This window comes from Balaenoptera acutorostrata, chromosome 16 (assembly GCF_949987535.1).
Source record: "Balaenoptera acutorostrata chromosome 16, mBalAcu1.1, whole genome shotgun sequence".
Taxonomy (NCBI): domain Eukaryota; kingdom Metazoa; phylum Chordata; class Mammalia; order Artiodactyla; family Balaenopteridae; genus Balaenoptera; species Balaenoptera acutorostrata.
The window spans coordinates 14,814,055-14,834,038 of NC_080079.1; the positions used below are offsets into that span (position 1 = coordinate 14,814,055).

General features: G+C 44.7%; 1 protein-coding gene across 2 annotated transcripts in view; it reads left to right on the plus strand.

Annotated features, from left to right (window-relative positions):
* The window catches only part of GFRA1 (GDNF family receptor alpha 1), a 229,018-nt gene that overhangs the window by 164,064 nt on the left and 44,970 nt on the right, over positions 1-19,984 (plus strand). For both annotated transcript variants that reach the window (XM_007173146.2, XM_007173147.2), the window contains 2 exons: positions 10,484-10,593; positions 13,281-13,415. In XM_007173146.2, the coding sequence (XP_007173208.2) occupies positions 10,484-10,593; positions 13,281-13,415 (245 nt within the window). The remainder of the gene's footprint in view (positions 1-10,483; positions 10,594-13,280; positions 13,416-19,984) is intronic.

Genomic DNA, 19,984 nt, shown 5'->3' on the forward strand with positions numbered 1-19,984 from the left:
AAAAATGACCTAGTGTGTATTTACTATTGAACATAATTTTCCTTAGGAAGTCTGAAACCCTATTAAGGATTAATAGGAGATCTTCTTTTCATATGTTTCTGCTTAAAGTCTGTTTGTGCAAGTGCAGGCTGTTACCATTCAGACATCCATGTGTCTTCTGCCATCCCCACACCCACTCCCAGGGCACAGCAACTAGGCTTCTTCAATGTGTGGAAGATAAATTAATATTTGGCTGAGCAGAGCTTGAAGCTTGGGGCTCAGGTACCACAGGGCTGTCCTTTGGGGGTAGGGACAAGGGGGGAGTTTTGCAAATTAGTAAAGTCAAGAGAGCCTGTGTAATTTTAATTTTTCATCTTCTGGGAACCCTTGAAGAAGCAAGGTTTGACTGAAGGAGGCCAGGCAGCATTTGGGATAATTTCTAGAATTTACCTGTGTTTCCCTGAAGTCATTAGAGTTCAGTTTCTCTAGCTATAAACATCATGGTTTGATATTTGCTTCTGAGGCTGCAGACAGCATCTCCTTAAATTGACACAGGCCTGATGCCAACCAGGCCAGCAGAGGACATCGTATAGGGATCATATGTAGTGACCTGTAGAATTGCCTTGACCTGTTTTTCCGTGGGTTTGAGTCCATTGTCCTGTAAAACTCATTTCTCTGCTTAAAGACGTAGAGGACTCACAGGAGAAATCTCTCTTTGGTCCTAATGGAAGGTGTAAGCCCGATGTTAATCGTGAGATTATCGAGCACATACAGACCTTGAATAGGTGAATTAGTGACCTCAGGACAAAGCATTTCATCTGCCAAGTTATTAGCAGATGGATTCTAAGGGAAATACCAGTGCGGTCATCTCTACCCTGGGGCTTCATAGAGGTCTCAAGGTCAGAGCAGAGCAGGAAGCAACAGTGCTATGAGCCCTGTCCTCATCTAGGAATCTGGAACAGTTGTAAACAGGTGCTAGGTGCCAGGTACACGTACGTAATCCTTCAGGAACCCTTGGAAGGACTTCCTGTCATTCTACCAGAGTAAATTAAGCTTCAGAAAAGTTAAGGTACGTGCCCAAAATGTCATGGTTAGTAAGTGGTTGAATTGAAATTTAAGTCCTGGCCCATTTTCAGATTCCATCTGCAAAACCTTTACTGCCGTTTCATAGTGTTTTCATTTTCTGTTGCTGCTGTAACAAATTACTACAAACGCGGTGGCTTTAAGTCACACAGACGTAGTCTCTTCCGGTTCTGAAGGTCAGGAGTACTGCCCTGATCCCACTGAGCTGAACTCAAGGCATCCGCAGGGCTGAGTTCCTTCCAGAAGCTTTAGGGGCAAATATACTTTATTGTCTTTTGCCCTCATTCCTTGGCTCATGGCCCCTCCCTCCATCTTCCAAATCAGCAAAGGGTGGTCCAGTCTTTCTCCCATTGTATTACTCTCACCTCCTTATCTGTCTCCCTCTTCCACTTTTAAGGACCTTTGGGATTACACTGGGCCCACCTGGATAGTGCAGGATAATCTACCCCCCTCAAGGCCCACAACTTTCATCACATCTGCAAAGGTGCTATTACCATGTCAGGTGACATAGCCTTAGGTCTCAGGTTCCAGGGCCTAGAGTGTACACATCTTCGTGCGTCATTGTTCGGCCCCCCACAGTAGATTTTCTTCTGAGCATCTATCTTGTTTCTGATTTTCGGTATATCACGAATTGTGGAACTAGTTACTTCCCCCCTCTTCCCAGTGGTTTCTAGAAAGCACAGAGCCAAGTACTTAGCTTTCATCTAGCCAGGTGTATGTGTGCATTTTGTACTGACTGCACCTCTACCTCTGTCTTATCTTTCTTTGGCCCCAAATACCCTCGCTAATTTTTACATTTATTCTGTTGCATCAAAGCTACATTCGAATTCATCTCAAAATTTTTTCTGAAGCAAGAGTGGGCATAAGTAAATGGAAGCATGGTGGGTGACCTTTGCTGCCCTGGGTACCTGAGCAGTTGACTTAGAGCTTCTTAGATTTCAGGATGAATGTAAGGCAACTTCTGTAATTCACTCCTGAAGGTGGAGGTACCTGCACAGTTCTACATGAAGTAAATTCACAACGTGTTGGTCTGGAGTTTTAAGGTGTGGTTCTACTGGCGAAAGATCGGCTGAACATCTAGATTTCTATTTCTTTTTCTCCTTGTGGCCAAAAGTCACAAAACTGATTACTAAAGACTCCCTGCAGAAATATAGAAAACTTAATGGATACGACTTACTCAAAGAGTTTTAGCATCTTTGTCACAGACAGCTGTTGGATACCTGAGAGATTAATGATAATTTCATCATCCAGAAAAACCCCCAATTTCTTTTCTCCCTCAGTTTCTTCCTGTAAAAGCAAGTACCACCAAAGCTACATTTTCTGCACTAGAGACGTGCTGTAGCATGGATAATATAAAACAACTTATTTGACTTGGCCACAAAGCATAGGGTTGTTCGCAATGTGTCTGTGCTCCCATGATGACGTACAGTCTGCTTAGAGAGTGGCCATCAGTGTGTGCATTGGAGAAATTTGCTGAGGGAGGGGAAGGGAGGAGCCCCAGCTGAAGGGCAGCTCTGGGGCATCCAATCAGGGGCCGCAGAGAGCCTCTTCTAGGTTGGGATGGATTCCGTTGCCAACTTCCAGATTTGCCACGTAGAGATTAGTTGTCAAGCTGTGTCAGCCGCTCTGCAGATGTTGATTGATGGCTGTCAGTGTTCATGCAAGGTGACTTCCTGAGGGATGCCGAGATTGATCTGATGCTGACCTGGGCTTCCCTTGGTGGGGGGGTGGGGCAGGGCTGCTGCAGTTTGATGTGATCAGAAAGGCTAAGGAGGCATCGCATCTCTGCCCTGCAGCCTGCTTTCACTGGGCCCTCACCCTTAGAGATAGACCCCAACAGGACACATGGGCTAAAATGATGCGTGGCCCCACCTGCATTCCATCTTCCTGTGGGTCAAGTTCAGAGGGCAGTGACCTCAGCCTCCTGTGACCCACGTGCTAGGCCGGGAGCTGCCAAGGAGCCAGATGAGCAGGGACTCCCCAGGGTGAGGGGCGCAGGTGTGGGGCATTTGGTTAAATGGGCCTAAGAATCTGGATGAGGCTGAGCAGAGATTTGGGGGCAACAGGCATTGATTTCGACTTGGTCACAGGGGCCTTCCTGTCCCAGGAAAATAAAGCATTAGGCAAGTCTTGAGAGCTTCTTGGACCTCACGGCTCTATTTCCCAACAACATGTGGCCGCGGTCTGGCTAAGTCACCAAGAAGCACATCGTTGGCTGAGGCTTTCATCATCCCGCCAGGAGTGGGGACCCACATTAAGGGTCTGAGGAACACAGTGGAGCTCTGAGCATCTGTGCCTGGGGCGTGCAAACCTGCCCCAGGGCCGTTGCTCCAGAGAGGTCACATAGGCTCCCAGGCAGCGGGAGGACCTGATCTCTCTGAAGAGCAGCCCGAGCCCCCCAGCTTCACAGCCTGCCCCTGGCAAACACTGGGCCTCTGCTTCGGGAAGCCAGAATGTACAGTCCAAAGTGGGAAACAGCAAAGCAAGAATACACCCCCTGCAAAATATGTTTAACATAGGCTCTGATTTGCTGAAGGATGCTTTCCAGATGTGCTCTCCAGTAGGCTGCCGGAGAAGAAGGGCTAAGGTAATTTTCTAAAAACAGAAAGAGGAAAAATCTGTTTTGTGTCACTGTTCCAGAAAATTACCATTCCAGTGCTCTTGCTTTGTCATCCCAGGGCTGATTTGGGCAGCATGTTTTTCTAATTGATTTTATTCTGCATAAAACATTAGCAGTATTAACAAACTTACTGATATTTAGTCATTTAAAAAAATATGTCTTTTCCCCCTAAATGCCTGGGAAAAAGTAGCTTTTCTTAAAATGCTTTTATTCTATAAGCTCATATGACTGAGGTTTTAAGTAACACCTCAGGATACCTGGCTTTGGACTCGTCAAATTTGTTTTGGTCAGACTTACCGCCCTCAGTTACACAGATTAACCTGTTCTAAATACTTACTTCATTTTATTGCACTTTGCAGAAACTGTGTTTTGTACAAATTGAAGGTTTGAGATAACCCTGCATTGAGCAAGTCTGTTAGCACCATTTTCCAACAGTATTTGCTCACTTCGTGTCTCTGTGTCACATTTTGGTAATCCTTGTAATATTTAAAACTTTTAAATTATTGCTGTATTTGTTATGGTGCTCTGTGATCAGTGATCTTTGATGTCATTATTGCAATTGTTTTGGCATTTTTAGCAATAAGGTATTTTTAATTAAGGTACATACATTTTTTTAGGCATAATGCTATTGCTCACTTAATGGATTGTGGTTTAGTGAAGCATAACTTTTATACGCTCTGGGAAACCAAAAAATTCGTGTGACTTGCTTTAAAGCAATATCCACCTTATTGCAGTGATCTGGAACTGAACCCGCAATGTCTCTGAGGTCTGCCTGTATGTAATATAAGGGCCAGCAGAAGATAAAGATATATATTTCTCTGTGTTGAGCTTGCTATATGTTTTTGTTGCAAGGGCTTCACATTAGAATGGACCAGAAATTGGGGAGAAAAGATGAAGGGATGTGAAGTAAAAATGTATTGGGCAACGTGTATTCCAGGTTCTGAGTGAGGTGCTTTATATAATTGTCACTTAGGTGTCACAGCAACCATTTAAGGCAACTCTAGATACCATTGGCCCCATTTTCCAGGTGAAAAAACTGAGGATTGGAGATGTTAAATACCTTACTAAGGTATTTAACCATGGAAGGTAGGGCTGGGATTAGAAACAGATGCGTGTCACTCCCAGGCCTGTCATTTTGGGGCTCCTCTAACTGACCCATTGAGAAAGCTTTCAGAAACTAAATGGCTTGAGTTGAAAACCAAGACTTGAAAGCCCTAACATTCACATTGGATTCAGAGAAAAATGCCAGTGATTTCTTACCTGAGCAGATGAATAAATGGATCCTGTTCCGAGGTTGAGTTGCTGGTGGATCGGCAAGTCTTGTATGGGCAGTGGTGTTGCCCCAAAGACTCCTTAATAAAGGGGAGCCTCATTCATTGGCAAACTCACCACCGTCTTGGGCAGAGTCTGTCTGCACCCTCTGGCCCCTCCTGAGCCCCAGCATTGCAGGCAAAGCACTCGCTGAGGCTGTGAAATCAGGGGAACCTTAGGAATAAGGCTTTGAAGAAAAGCTGGTCAGACGGGAGGGACAGAGCAATTAGACACTTGATGACTTTAATTCAATCCCAGGGTAATTAAAGTCCAGCACCCTCCTCATTCGCTCCTTCCAGGGCTGTTACAGGCAGTTGGCGATTCCTCTTCCAGTGAAGGCCCCTCTGCCACCACTTACCATGTGTCAGTGAGCAGGACCTTAACCTCTTTGGCCCTCAGCTTTCTCGCATGTGAGACGAGGGGATCCACTAGAAAGATCTGGTCTCTATACTCAAAGGAAACCAAATGCCTTGGCACTAAATCATGTGTAATGGTGGAATGGGATCATGGATGAAAATAATAAGAATGCTTCAAAAACAAGTGAATTTTTTCTTCCAAGTAGCTTCAAGTGTCCAATAGACTGTCTTTCTGAAGTGGAAGGGAAATCCAAGAGCTAAGAAGTCAAGTATCGTGTTCAGGAACTCTGGTTTATTAGTGTCAGAGCCTGGATCTCTTTCAGGATCTCACAATTCTTTGTCCAGGTCTCCATTCCAGCAAGCACACAGCTTGTGTCCAAGTATGGGATTTGCCCTGGAAAAAAAAAAAACATTTAAAGGATTAGAGTAATCCACGATGAGTGAAACTGGGCATTACTAGTATGTTTTTTACCTGTTTGCCATAACACTATTTTCCTTAAAATGGTAACAGAAAAAGTAGGTAAATGATTTTCCCCCCACTGTCAAAAGACCATCTGCTGTTTAAGACGCTCCTAGATTTTATCATTATAATCATTCTTCTATTTCCAGTTAGCCGCATGCTTCCTTTAATATGATATTTTCTGCATAAACCAGTGTTTTCTCTTCAGCAGATTTCCTAAGGCCAACTTGGCATTTGCCGGCCTTTTTCTTCTCTTTAAGGGTGGGAAATTTCTCTTTCGCAGGGAGATACATTTCTACTTTAGTGCCTATTCATTTTCTTAGAGAAAAACAATCAGGTTCATCACTGCTGTCGTCATGGAGATTTCATGTCTCCAGAAGAAATGCAGTTGTGGAATTTCTTTGTTAATCCCACACTGGCCATGTAAGCTCTCTTGTTTGCATCACTGCAGCCCAGACGGAGGAAGCCACTGAAAAAGGTTACGGCGTGATTCCTAACCCAGGGTGGGCAGGAGGTCGTGTGCAGGGGGCGGTCCTGGGATGCTGGGGCTGGTTGGCAACTGGACAGATGAAGGTCCGGGGCTCGCACAACCTACTAGGCGCTTGACTCCCAAGGCGCCATGACCTTAGCACACCCACAGGCCACCTCACTATCTTCCTTGCAGACTGTCCTCTCCCGGGTCCCCCTCCACATTCCATGGCGCCCCTGTCTACTGAGCTGTTCACACCCTGATTCTGCCCCCTCCTTTTGGCAGTCTTGACTTTCATTCTAGCAACACCCACCGTTCAGGGCATCTTCCTTCCCTCCTCCCCTTCTGGCCCTCAGTTCTCCGCTGGCTGCAGCCTCCAACACCATTGTCCCTCCTGCCTTTGGCCAGTGTCCTGCTCTTCTCATCGCTGTTAGAGCAGGGGGGACACAGAAGAGGTCTCAAGCAAATCTTTGCTTAATAACTGAGACACCCAAGAGTCTTCCTGCTCTGCAGATCTGCTCATGTTACTTCTCTGTTTAAAATCCTTCTGTGACTCCCACTGCTTTCAGGATAAAATCCAAACTCTTAGGTCATTCAAGGCCCTTGGTGATCTTGCCAGCACCATCTCTGTCACTCAGCCATTTGCCTCCCGTGGTCCCACCATCTCAAGTGATCGACTGACAGTTTTCTGGATGATGCACGTGTTAGGTGTAGTGGTTGAGAATGTCCTCCAGCTCTGGAGTCCCACAGAATGTGGTCACATTCCAGCTCCAGCACAGAGCTCTACAACCTGGAAAGAGTTACTTAACCTCTCTTTCCCTCAGTGTCTCCATCTGTTAAATGGGGCTGATAGTATCACCTACTAAGGTCGTTGTGAAAATTAAATATGTGAATACATGCCAAACACTTAGATCAGTGCCTGGCAGGTACAAACACTCCATAATTGTTACCCTGGGGTTATTAAGAATATGGTTACTTTATCACATACTGCTTCCTTCTGCCCGGAGTACCCTCTTCCACCTTTTCCTGAAGGATCCTAGCCGTCCTCCAAGTCTCAGTGTCAATATTACAGCCTCTCAAGCTGTGGTTTCCCCCTCTGTAAAATTAGGATAACAAAGTAATAGTCCTTACCTTATTAGAGTTGTCAGGAAAAAATATAAAGTGTATGAAGGCATACCTAATATATACTAAACACTTCATTCACGTTGTGTTATTTTTATAAGCAGCTTTTCTTACCTTTTATCAAGAGCTAGCCACTGTAGTATTATAATCTTTTTACTTGTTTCTCTCAGCTTCTAGATGACAGGTTATTTGAGCTCAGGGACAGGGAACTTATTCATCGTTATTATCACAAGCACTTGACCCATCATTCAGTGAATGGAACGGGCAGGAAGTCAGAGGCTTTGTCAATACATGTAATCATTTGCACACGTTGCTTTGAGAGATTTCAGAGGACTGTGCTGCTGGGATGTGAGGATCTTTGGGGAGGACTGTTTTCTCTCTTTGGAAGATACTGGAGACTGGAGGTTAATTTACGACACCATTTCACATGCCATTTGACACAAAGGGAGAGGAAGCCTGTCCTGGAAGAGCTGGGACTCAACTCCCAAGACCCGACACATCCTTCATCTCTGGGATTGACTACATCATGCTGGTTTTTAAAGAGCACTGTGCCAGTAAATATGTAACAACTGGTTCTCCAAGAACAGCACAAGACCCTGATGTGTAGCGCTTGCTGATTACCATTGTGTAAATACTCCCACCAAGGCCACTTTCAAGCTACCACTGTGATGTTTACCAACTCGCAAAATTCGTGAAAAGGTGCCAGTCTGCCCGTTATGAGCCGGCTCCAGGAACCACTGTATAAACTTCCTCTGACGTCAGTTTTTCTATCTGTAAAATGTGAATCACAGAAAGTGGCCATCCTGTCTCCAAGTATAAACGGCAGGGGGAGGTGGGCCAAAGATGAAGGAACCAGGGAAATGTTAGTGCTTTAGCTACGCTGCGTGTGCTCACGATTATTTTGAAACTCCTGCCGTCCACTGGCTTGGTTTTGTCTTAGGACCGGGATCTGTGCTGACAATCCTCTCTCCAGAACCAGCCTGTCTGGGGTGATGCTCAGAGCAGTATATCTAGTTTTAGCCTCCCAATCAGGGTTACGTTCTCTGCAGCAGACGGACTCAATTAGCCTTTCATCCCAGAGTCCAATCGTGAGTCAGTTCTGAGGTTGTTAAGTAAAATGAATCTGGTGGCATTAGCCTCGCGCTGGAGGATAGTAATCCGCATCACGGTGCTGTTCAGTTAATAGTCTGCTCAAGAGGCTACGAGAAACAGGAGACTCGGAGACAGCGCGACCTTTCGACCGTCTCCGCGGGGCAGCTGGGAGCGCGGGGCTGCCAGGTCGGAGAGCTGATCGGGTCGTGTGCAGAACTGGAGTCGCAGCTGCCTGAACCACAGTTGGCCTTTGCAGAGTTAGTAGCCCAATGCCATGAGATCATTAACTTTCATGACCAGGGAAACTCTTCTGAAAATAACACTCAATCCAAGCTGGATGCCATTGGTGCCAGTTGAGTAAGCCTGAGTCACCTTTAGGGATTTCCTCTGAAAGATAAATCCTTTAACCAGGCTACAGAAAATGGCCAGGTTTTATGCCTTTCAGTGTGTTCAGTTAGAGTCAGAAAACACCAACTAGGCTTAGACCGTGGGAGAGATCCAGGCACGTACACAGGCATACGCACGAGCCTCATTTGGAGGATTTTGCCAAGCCACTTACCTTCAGCACATGGCCCTGCTTGGGAAGCGTTCTAAAGGGCCTGTCCGAGGAGTGTCAGGTGCTGTGCAAAGAAAATAAAGCAGAGCTTCAACACCTGCCCCGGGGGGGGCACAGTCATGGTACCAGGCACATGACATACGGGATGTACAGATTGGCACAAGTAGGGAAGCTCAGACACGCCTTGTTTACAAGGGTTCAAGGAGAGACCATTCCCGTACGAACCATCCTTTTCAACGTGCTGTGGACTTAGATAATTTCATCAAGCCTTTTAATCCCCTTCCAGTTAAAGTTGTAGGAAAGGGACACAGAATGTGTATCCTACAGCCCTTTTACAAACCTCTGTGTTCTCCAGACATCCTACCTTGCTCAGCTCTACCCAGGCAAGCTTGTTTATATCATTAAGTATGCTAAGTAAATACAGTTTCTTGGGTGGATAGAAGTAAAAACAGCCCTGGGTATGTTGGCTGACAACTCGGGTGAGCTAAAGGGAAGAAAGCTAAGACAAACGTCCGTTGTCTCCCATAATTGCCAGATAATTTAAATTCTCTTGAAGTCCATTGTGTTCTTCACATAGAGCTGTGGTCTGCTCGGATGACCTCAGAGGTGCCCCAGCTCTCATTCAGGATTTCTCCAACAATATCCTCTTTAGACTGAAAAACAGCCAGTTGGCTACAAAGAGCCCTTTTCCTCCCCAGACCAGTGTTGTCTACGGCCCCGTCTTCACTTCTGCACCTTCACCACCACCCAGGGCTTCTGGGTGGACTGAGCTGGCCCCTGGAGGCTTAGCAAACTGCAGACAGATGCTTCGCTTTGATCAGTGGACCCCCTCCACCCGGTCAGACAGTGAAATTGCACCCGAGCCAGCGTCACCCCGTCCCTTTTGCCTTTCCCTTCAGTTCTGGAAAGGCGAGCTCCTCCTCAGTATCACTTGGCTGGAATAAACCACTGCCCCCTCCCTGGGGTGGTGGATGAGACATGACTTAGATGACAGATAACACGTATTTTTAAAGCCACTAGTAATTACAGGAGCAGTTGGGCTATAACATCCTCTTTTGATGCCAGGGACGTGTTTCTGTATTAAGTAAATATTTTCCCAGTGTGGATCTCTGGTGAGTGTGTGGAGAAGCATATTTCCTAAAGATGCAAATAAGTCTAGTCAGAAATAAACATTGAATGGAAACTTCAAAGCAGCTAGATTTCTCCAGTTATAGGCCCTGAAGACTTCTCTGCAAGATGCCCACACAGGTGGGCGAGGGGACGGTTAGGGGCACGTATAAGAGAGGATGCTAATATTTTAAGAGTTCACGTTCTCTGTATTTTTCGTTGTGGAAAAAGGCCTATCAAGAAAGGAGTAAAGAAAAGTTATGTCTGTCCAGAAGCTTAGGCTATTTTAAAGCATATTCCCCACCCCCTACTTTTCTTCCTGTTGCAGATCTCGCCTGGCGGATTTTTTTACCAACTGCCAGCCGGAGTCAAGGTCTGTCAGCAGCTGTCTAAAGGAAAACTACGCTGACTGCCTCCTCGCCTACTCGGGGCTTATTGGTAAGACTGGGGAAACATGGGATGGGAGAAAATGCTGGTTTACAAACACTCAGACTCCTTCCATTGTAGCCTGCAGCTCCCTGTGGATGTAAAAGTCTCCTAGGAATGCTCTGTGCTGGTGTTTTGATGTCGGGTCCTTTAGGACTCGCCTCTGAAGAAGTGGGGGGGGGGGGAAAGGAGGGCAATGGATGCGCAAAGGCAGGAAGCAGGGATTATTAAAGAACGGGAAGGCAGCAAGTGTGAAGACCTGGGAAGCGTCTCAGTTGGAGAACTGACCGCACAGAACAAAAGTAGGGGGGAAAACGTGGTTATGGAAGAGGAGAGCAAGTCAAACCAAGTTAATTGAATTAGGGAACTTTGGAGAGAGGGAATTTGGAAGTCATTCAGTCTGGGGAAGTCAGAAAGGCTGTTTTCCAGAAATGGCCCTTTGGAAAGAAAATCCCTGAATACTGGGGGTCCTGCTCGCCATTAGTATTCTGGGTGATTCAGCTCCTGGTGGGTAGGGGGTGTTTCACCTAATTTTTTTGCCTGAGAACAGACATAGCAGAAATAGTGTTTTCGGTCTTTCAAGACCTAAGGCGTTAGAGGAACCAGGTTCTTGGCATTCCGGGGAGCAGTGCAAATAAACAAGGCACCAGTGCGAGTCGGAAGAGGGACAGAAAGAGGCAGATCTGTACCCAAGGATAAACGGGGGCAGCAGGAGGAAAGGAAGGGCTCTGGGGTGCCAGGGCTGCAGAAGCCTTGGTGGCAGGGCTCGCTCACAATTGTCGTTTGAGAAGGAACACGTAATGAAGGCTAGGGAAGGATGAGGGAAATCACGGTTGTCAGAAGCCTGATGGCTCAGCCAGGGTGTGAGCGCCTGCCAGGATCACACAAGTCACCAGGCAGAAAGAAAGTCCCACCAAGAGTGAAAGCCCAGACCAAATTCTTTGTCACCAGGGTGTCTTCAGCAAGAGCCACTGGGAAAATCACTGACTGTACTTAATGCAGGGATATTGCAGGTGCCTGCACACTCATCCCAACTATTTTTTTGCAAGGATACCTGTGCTCTCTTGGGTAATACCATTCACCAGCTATTGACCATTCTCATGGATAGGTCCCATGAGCTTATCTCCCTTAAGTCAGCCCTCCAAATTTGCATTCACTCTCTCCTTTTCTTAAATAAAGCAGTCCCTAGTAGGATTATTTATCAACTATGGAATTACAAGTTTAAGAAATAACTGAATTAAGTAAGGAGTGCTCATTGTAAAGAGTTTTTTTAAAAAAAATACAGAGAACCCAAAGGAGACAGTGTTAAAGATCTACAGCCCCACTCCAGGATATAATCACTGTTTACAGCTCAGTCTGTACCTTCTAAGTACACATGCTCATTAAATACTCCATACGGGGCCAAGCCTCAGGACTGCCAGGTGTTTCTGGCCTGAGGATGATGAAATCCTCATTATTTAAGGGAATAACTGGTTGAGACAATGCATTCTATGCACCAAAATTTATTTCTCCCTTGGGTCCAGCTCTTTCCCTCCACTCTGGTCATTGGGTTCTAACTTCTCTCAGGACAGAGCTTGTTCCTACTTCTTCCAAATGTCAGGGATCCATTCTGGTGCCAGGCATACAGTGGGTGCTTAGTAGGCATACTCTAACCTCTTCACTCAGCGTTTGGGGTGCCCGTTCCTTTCTCACCCAAAGTTAGACGCTTCTCTCTGCTGTGGATTGACGTTTTCATCCCAAGGTATAATGGGACATTATTTAGTTCAAGTCAATAAGGAATGTAGGGCAAAGAAGTTATGCCCTTGACCCAGAAGAGCTTAAAAAGAATATTTTTTTCTGTTTCTGAACCATATATATCCTGTGGCTCACTGGACTGCCTGTTACTTCTTAATTCCACAAACTGTATAAAAACAGAAGACTTCTTGGCACGAGTAGGCATTGCCTGGTGTGAGCCACCCAGGAGGAGACATTTGGGTCGTGTTAAGTATAAACGCATTGTTTATTTGTGCCAGTACAGAACTCATCAGAAGAACAATGAATACACAGGAAGATGTAGGCAAGAGCGGCCACCCAGCATTTCTTTGAGGACTTTTGAGGACTCTTAAGACAGTACTCCAGGAGCCATTGGCTTAGAGAATTTCCATTGTTTATTTCCAATTCCATCACAACTTGGAACGCTAAATCAGTTGAGAGCCTCCTTGTATACATCCAGAATGTGGGGTAACCCATAAGGATAGCTTCTAAGCTTCTCTGGGTTACTCTGAAGGAGCCCGTTGCTTCCGAGGGAAGTAGAGGCAGCGTCCTAAAAGGATTTTTTAAGATGTGTAAAACCAGCTCTATCTGTTTTTGAAGATTAATGACATTTTCAAGAAAATGCAAGGGATTTGGCAACTCATGCATTCTAAGTTAATTCTCTCCTACTCCATGACATCCATACCATTTGTGCAGCGAAAAACAGCCTAAGTGCAGCTCAAGGAGTTCTGTTAGAATTTTTTAAGTAAATGTGTAAATTATTTTATGTGCTCAAGATAAATTGCCAAGAAAATGCACTGCTTAACCTAATTTTCCACTCAGCAAACACAATGTTTGTAATTATCCACGGTGCATCCGCTGTCAGAGGAACATTTGTTTCTTTTTAGGCTCTAGGAAAGTTTATACCATCATGCAAGAATAAAACGCCTTGTTTTTTACTCTTCTAGGTACAGTCATGACCCCCAACTACATAGACTCCAGTAGCCTCAGCGTGGCCCCCTGGTGTGACTGCAACAACAGTGGAAACGACCTGGAGGAGTGCTTGAAATTTCTGAATTTCTTCAAGGACAACACATGTCTTAGTGAGTTTGAAAAACAACAGGCAACAAACACACAAACATGTTTTCCGCTCTAAGTTCAAGCTGTCCCTTTGTGTTTCTTGTGTCTGCCTTCTCTCTCTCTCTCTCTGTCCCTTTTTTCCCTGATCGCTGCCGGTGAATCCAGCTCCTTTTGGCCACACTACGTAATGCAGAGGGGCCGGAGCAAGTGATGAACTGGGTGCTGCTAAGATGGCGAGTCCAGAGGCCCAGGAGAGTGAGAGATGCAAATAACCGAGGGTACATTGTGTGGAAAAGAACATTTCTACCCACAGATGAGATTTTGATCTTGGCAACCAACCCCAAGTCAGTTCCAGCAGTTCTTAAAACCTGGTCAGAATATACAACGTGAGACGCTCAGACAAGTTAGATGGGGGTGGGCCTCCAAGGGCTCTCTGAGAAAAATTAGAATGTTAACATCAATAGCCCCCTGGATGTTCAGGGTTGGCTCCGAGGAGAAGCAACGGTGCTTGAGTGAGATCGGCTGGCGATGCAGCCAGGAGCTTCAGGAGGTCGGTTATCTCCGGAGATGAGCTGAGCCGGGGCTGGGGGGCGGGCGGTGGGCTCTGCTTGGGAACAGTACTGGTTATTATTGCAGGGTCCTTTAGGCAACTTGGAAACATGTTTCCCAAAGGGAGAGGGATAGAGAGAAATGTACGGGTGTGAGCGATGGGCCTCATCAGATGAACTCTGTAAGCACTGTGCCAGGTCTCCCTTCTGTCCACCGAGATGTGCACGCTCTAGGCGATGATCCAGCTGAGATGCTTGAATACCTTACTCGCATTTTGCGGTGGCAGCCACCATTAATTTATCGGGTGCCTGCTCTATGTGCAAATTCAGTCTGTGAGAAGTGTACCGTATACATTGTCGCACTGTGACTGTAACTGTGCACCTAGGAGATGCAGGTGTTATCTCCATTTCACAGTTGAATAAACAGCTAGTATTCACCTAAACCAGCCGTGCCAGAGATAGGATCCAAAGCCCCCTGTGCCCTGAGGGCTTCTGTGTCAGGCCTGATATTGAAGGGCCTGATGGACAAGAACACGTGCCTGCACATCCGGGACCAGGTATGACTTCCCAGTGGGAAGTGTGGACCAAGGTTCACCTACCCCTCTGAGCACTGTGCCCTCAGGTGACAATTTCTCCATGGTGCGCTGAGTGATTTCTAAAGAATTAGCAAACTATTTACTGCACGCACATGGGAAAGCTTTTAAGTGTTACTTCTAAAACCTCCTCAACTGTTTCTTTTGTTGAAAAGACAAATCTTAGTGATTTGCTCAGTAGGTACTTGGCTATAACCAAATGCTGATCATCTTAAAACTAAAACAAGCTTTTGGACACTTAAGTGAAATTTAAACCCATAAAACTAGTCTAAAGTATGGAGACATTTGCCAAGACATTGGGCACACCGTGGAACTACACCTTAAGCCTTTTATTTGGTCTTGACTAAAAAAAAAGAAATATATATAAACACACACAGACACACACACACACACATATCCTCTTTTTCACATCCTGCACACTCTTCTGGCAGAATCTAAGTTTTAATGAAGATAAAGCAATGAGAATAGAGGTTAGTGTGAGAAAAAAGATTATACTCACTTGGGCTGGAAAACCACTGCCTCATAGAGAAATTAAAGTTGTTCCTGCTTAATAATATTTTGGTGAAGGGGATAATGGTATCTTATTGCTAATGACTTTTCAATAAAAATAAATGCGTTTGGTCTTCACCGGTGACCAAAGCCAGGCAGAATTTTTCATAGTCATTCCATTTATACTTTGATTAGATGGAACACAGGGCTGTAAATTCAGCCTCTTGCAACAGGCCCTAGAGTAGAAAGAATTAGAATTTGTAGATTCCAGCCCAAACACAATAACCCAATTCTGCTCCCTTCAAATTAACCAACACCCTCCAATTCCCCTATCGTGAGCATGACTCCAGCCTGTTGTTTACTTCTGGTAATTGGGGAGGAGACAGTTATTTTCAAGTCAAAGTACATGGCCGAGGTGAAGGGAAGAGAGCAGAATGGTCTGGGGGCAGAGGTGAGACATCAGTTACTGTCACTCAAGTCTTTTCTCAAGTGCCACCTTCGCCTCCCTGGACCACTCCATCGAAACTCCAGTTCCCCGTTCCCATCCTGGTGCTCCCTGAACCCCACCTCTGCGTCATCTTCCTCCAAGGATTTCTCACCACCTAATGTATTATATACTTTACTTATTTGCCTCCCCAACCAGAATGTGACCTCCACGAAGACAGGGACTTTTGTCTCTTGTTGCTGTCATTGTTGTCCCCTGCCGATTCCCAGCACAGAGCAGTGACTGGCGCTCAATAGACGGTCCACTGACACTTGAACGAATGAATGAGCAAGTAGACAAACAGTCTTCCCAAATGGCAAGGCAAACACGTTGGAAATCACAGACAGTTTCAACAAATGACATGGGTTTCCTGAATCTACATGCCTTAACAAGAAAAAGGAAGGTTTTGCTGTTTTCTTGTTGTTATCCTGGGTCATTTAAGGAAACTGGTCCCCCAAGTACCTCTTTCTTTACATTCCTCCCACCCGTTAAGCCATGTAACATGGATGGGAGCATTAGAAGCATTGATATTAATTTGAAGCGGTTTCTTACAGCCTAAAAAATATAGTTTTAGAAAACAAGCTTACAATTTGCTGAACTTAACGGATAACAATTTTAGAACAAAATGTCCCTTCTAAGACGAAGATTAGGCTTAAATTATTCTGTCTTGTATATTGAAAAATGCCAGCTAAGAGTCATATATTAAAAATTTACACATTCAGGTCCCAAATGGAAGAGTTTCATTTCTTATACAATGAATATGAAATAAAAAATTCCTAAATCCATGCCAAATCCCCGAGGACCTGATTAAAAACTGTTTTTTATTCATCTTGTGGGGGAGAACAACACACAACCAATTTACTTGTGCCATAAAAACAATCTAATCCCATGAAATTATAATAGGATTTTAAAGTTTTACATTTTAAACTTTTCATTTAACAGGGCTGCTCCTTCCTAATTATGCAGATTTTGTTTGGACCACTGGGAACAAAAAGGGAAAAAAAATAATCTTACTTAAATTTTCACTGTATATTATTGATGAGGTTTGGGATAGATTTTTCTTTTGAAGAAACGGGTTGCGTTTGTACTTTGAGCAATGCTGGGCTCATAGTAGGTGCTCTGTGGTAGCGAATCACACTTTTTTGCTGTTTGATTTTACTGGCTGCCAAATTTCTATGAATGCCACTGAGTTACCCCAGTATCATAATTAGGGATGTGGTACTTTAAAAAAACACTAAATAGACTCCCTCTTTTGAGAACACCGGAATCACAACTAACTGCTGAACAATCATTGACACAAAGACACTGGAACTCACCAAAAAAGATACCCCACATGCAAAGACAAAGGAAAAGCCGCAATGAGATGGTAGGAGGGGTGCAATCACGATAAAATCATAATTCCATAACTGCTGGCTGGGTGACTCACAAACTGGAGAACACTTATACCACAGAAGTCCACCCACTGGAGTGAAGGTTCTCAGCCCCACGTCAGGCTTCCAACCCTGGGGGTCAGGAAACGGGACGAGGAATTCCTAGAGAATCAGACTTTGAAGGCTAGTGGGCTTTGATTTCAGAACTTTGACAGGACTGGGGGAAACAGAGACTCCATTCTTGGAGGGCACACACAAAGTAGTGTGTGCATTGGGACCCAGGGGAAGGAGCAGTGACCCCATAGGAGACTGAAGCAGACCTACCTGCTAGTGTTGGAGGGTCTCCTGCAGAGGCGGGGGGTGGCTGTGCCTCACTGTGAGGACAAGGACACTGGCAGCAGAAGTTCTGGGAAGTACTCCTTGGCGTGAGCCCTCCCAGAGTCCACCATTAGCCCCACCAAAGAGCCCGGGTAGGCTCCAGTGTTGGGTTGCCTCAGGCCAAACAACCAACAGGGAGGGAGCCCAGCCCCACCCATCAGCAGACAAGTGGATTAAGTTTTACTGAACTCTGCCCACCAAAGCAACAGCCAGCTCTACCCACCACCAGTCCCTCCCATCAGGAAACTTCCACAAGCCTCTTCGATAGCCTCATCCACCAGAGGGCAAAAAGCAGAGCAGGAAGAACTACAATCCTGCAGCCTATGGAACAAAAACCACATTCACAGAAAGATAGACAAGATGAAAAGGCAGAGGGCTATGTACCAGATGAAGGAACAAGTTAAAACCCCAGAAAAACAACTGAATGAAGTGGAGATAGGCAATCTTCCAGAAAGAGAATTCAGAACAATGATAGTGAAGATGACCCAGGACCTCAGAAAAAAAAAATGGAAGCAAAGAATTAGAAGATGCAAGAAATGTTTAACATCTAGAAGAATTAAAGAACAAACAAACAGATGAACAATACAATAACTGAAATGAAAAATACACTAGAAGGAGTCAGTAGCAGAATAACTGAGGAAGAAGAACGGATAAGTGACCTGGAAGACAGAATGGTGGAATTCACTGCCGCTGAACAGAATAAAGAAAAAAGAATGAATAGAAATGAAGACAGCCTAAGAGACCTCTGGGACAACATTAAACACAACAACATTCGCATGATAAGGGTCCCAGAAGGAGAAGAGAGAGAGAAAGGACCCGAGAAAATATTTGAAGAGATTGTAGTCGAAAACTTCCCTAATATGGAAAAGGAAATAGCCACCCAAGTCCAGGAAGTGCAGAGAGTCCCATACAGGATAAACCCAAGGAGAAACATGCCGAGACACATAGTAATCAAATTGGCAAAAATTAAAGACAAAGAAAAATTATTGAAAGCAGCAAGGGAAAAATGACAAATAACATACAAGGGAACTCCCATAAACTTAACGGCTGATTTCTCAGCAGAAACTCTACAAGCCAGAAGGGAGTGGCATGATATACTTAAAGTGAAGAAAGGGAAGAACCTACAACCAAATTACTCTACCCAACAAGGATCTCATTCAGATTCGATGGAGAAATCAAAAGCTTTACAGATAAGCAAAAGCTAAAAGAATTCAGCACCACGAAACCAGCTCTACAACAAATGCTAAAGGAACTTCTCTAAGTGGGAAACACAAGAGAAGAAAAGGACCTACAGAAACAAACCCAAAACAATTAAGAAAATGGTAATAGGAACATACATATAGATAATTACCTTAAACGTGAATGGATTAAATGCTCCAACCACAAGACACAGGCTTGCTGAATGGATACAAAAACAAGACCCACATATATGCTGTCTACAAGAGACCCACCTCAGACCTAGGGACACATACAGACTGAAAGTGAGGGGATGGAAAAAGATATTCCATGCAAATGGAAATCAAAAGAAAGCTGGAGTAACAATACTCATATCAGATAAAGTACACTTTAAAATAAAGAATGTTACAAGAGACAAGGAAAGACACTACATAATAATCAAGGGATCAATCCAAGAAGAAGATATAACAATTATAAATATATATGCACCCAACATAGGAGCACCTCAATACATAAGGCAACTGCTAACAGCTTTAAAAGAGGAAATCGACAGTAACACCATAATAGTGGGGGACTTTAATACCTCACTTTCACCAATGGACAAATCATCCAAACAGAACAGTAATAAGGAAACACAAACTTTAAATGACACAATAGACCAGATAGATTTAATTGATATTTATAGGACATTCCATCCAAGAACAACAGATTACACTTTCTTCTCAAGAGCTCATGGCACATTCTCCAGGACAGATCACATCCTGGGTCATAAATCAAGCCTCAGTAAATTTAAGAAAATTGAAATCATATCAAGCATCTTTTCTGACCACAATGCTATGAGAGTAGAAATCAATTACTGGGGAAAAAAATGTAACAAACACAAACAAATGGAGGCTAAACAATACGTTACTAAATAACCAAGAGATCACTGAAGAAATCAAAGAGGAAATCAAAAAATACCTAGAGACTAATGATAATGAAAACACGACGATCCAAAACCTATGGGATGCAGCAAAAGCAGTTCTAAGAGGGAAGTTTATAGATATTCAAGCCTACCTCAAGAAACAAGAAAAACCTCAAATAAACAATCTAACGTTTACACCTAAAGGAACTAGAGAAAGAAGAAGAGACAAAACCCAAAGTTAGCAGAAGGAAAGAAATCATCAAGATCAGAGCAGAAATAAATGAAACAGAAACTAAGAAAACAATAGCAAAGATCAATAACACTAAAAGCTGCTTCTTTGAGAAGATAAACAAAATTGATAAACCATTAGCCAAACTCATCAAGAAAAAGAGGGAGGGCTTCCCTGGTGGCACAGTGGTTGAGAGTCTGCCTGCCAATGCAGGGGACACGGGTTCGAGCCCTGGTCTGGGAAGATCCCACAGGCCGCGGAGCAACTAAGCCCGTGAGCCACAATTACTGAGCCTGCGCATCTGGAGCCTGTGCTCCGCAACAAGAGAGGCCACGATAGTGAGAGGCCCGCGCACCGCGATGAAGAGTGGCCCCCGCTTGCCACAACTAGAGAAAGCCCTCACACAGAAACGAAGACCCAA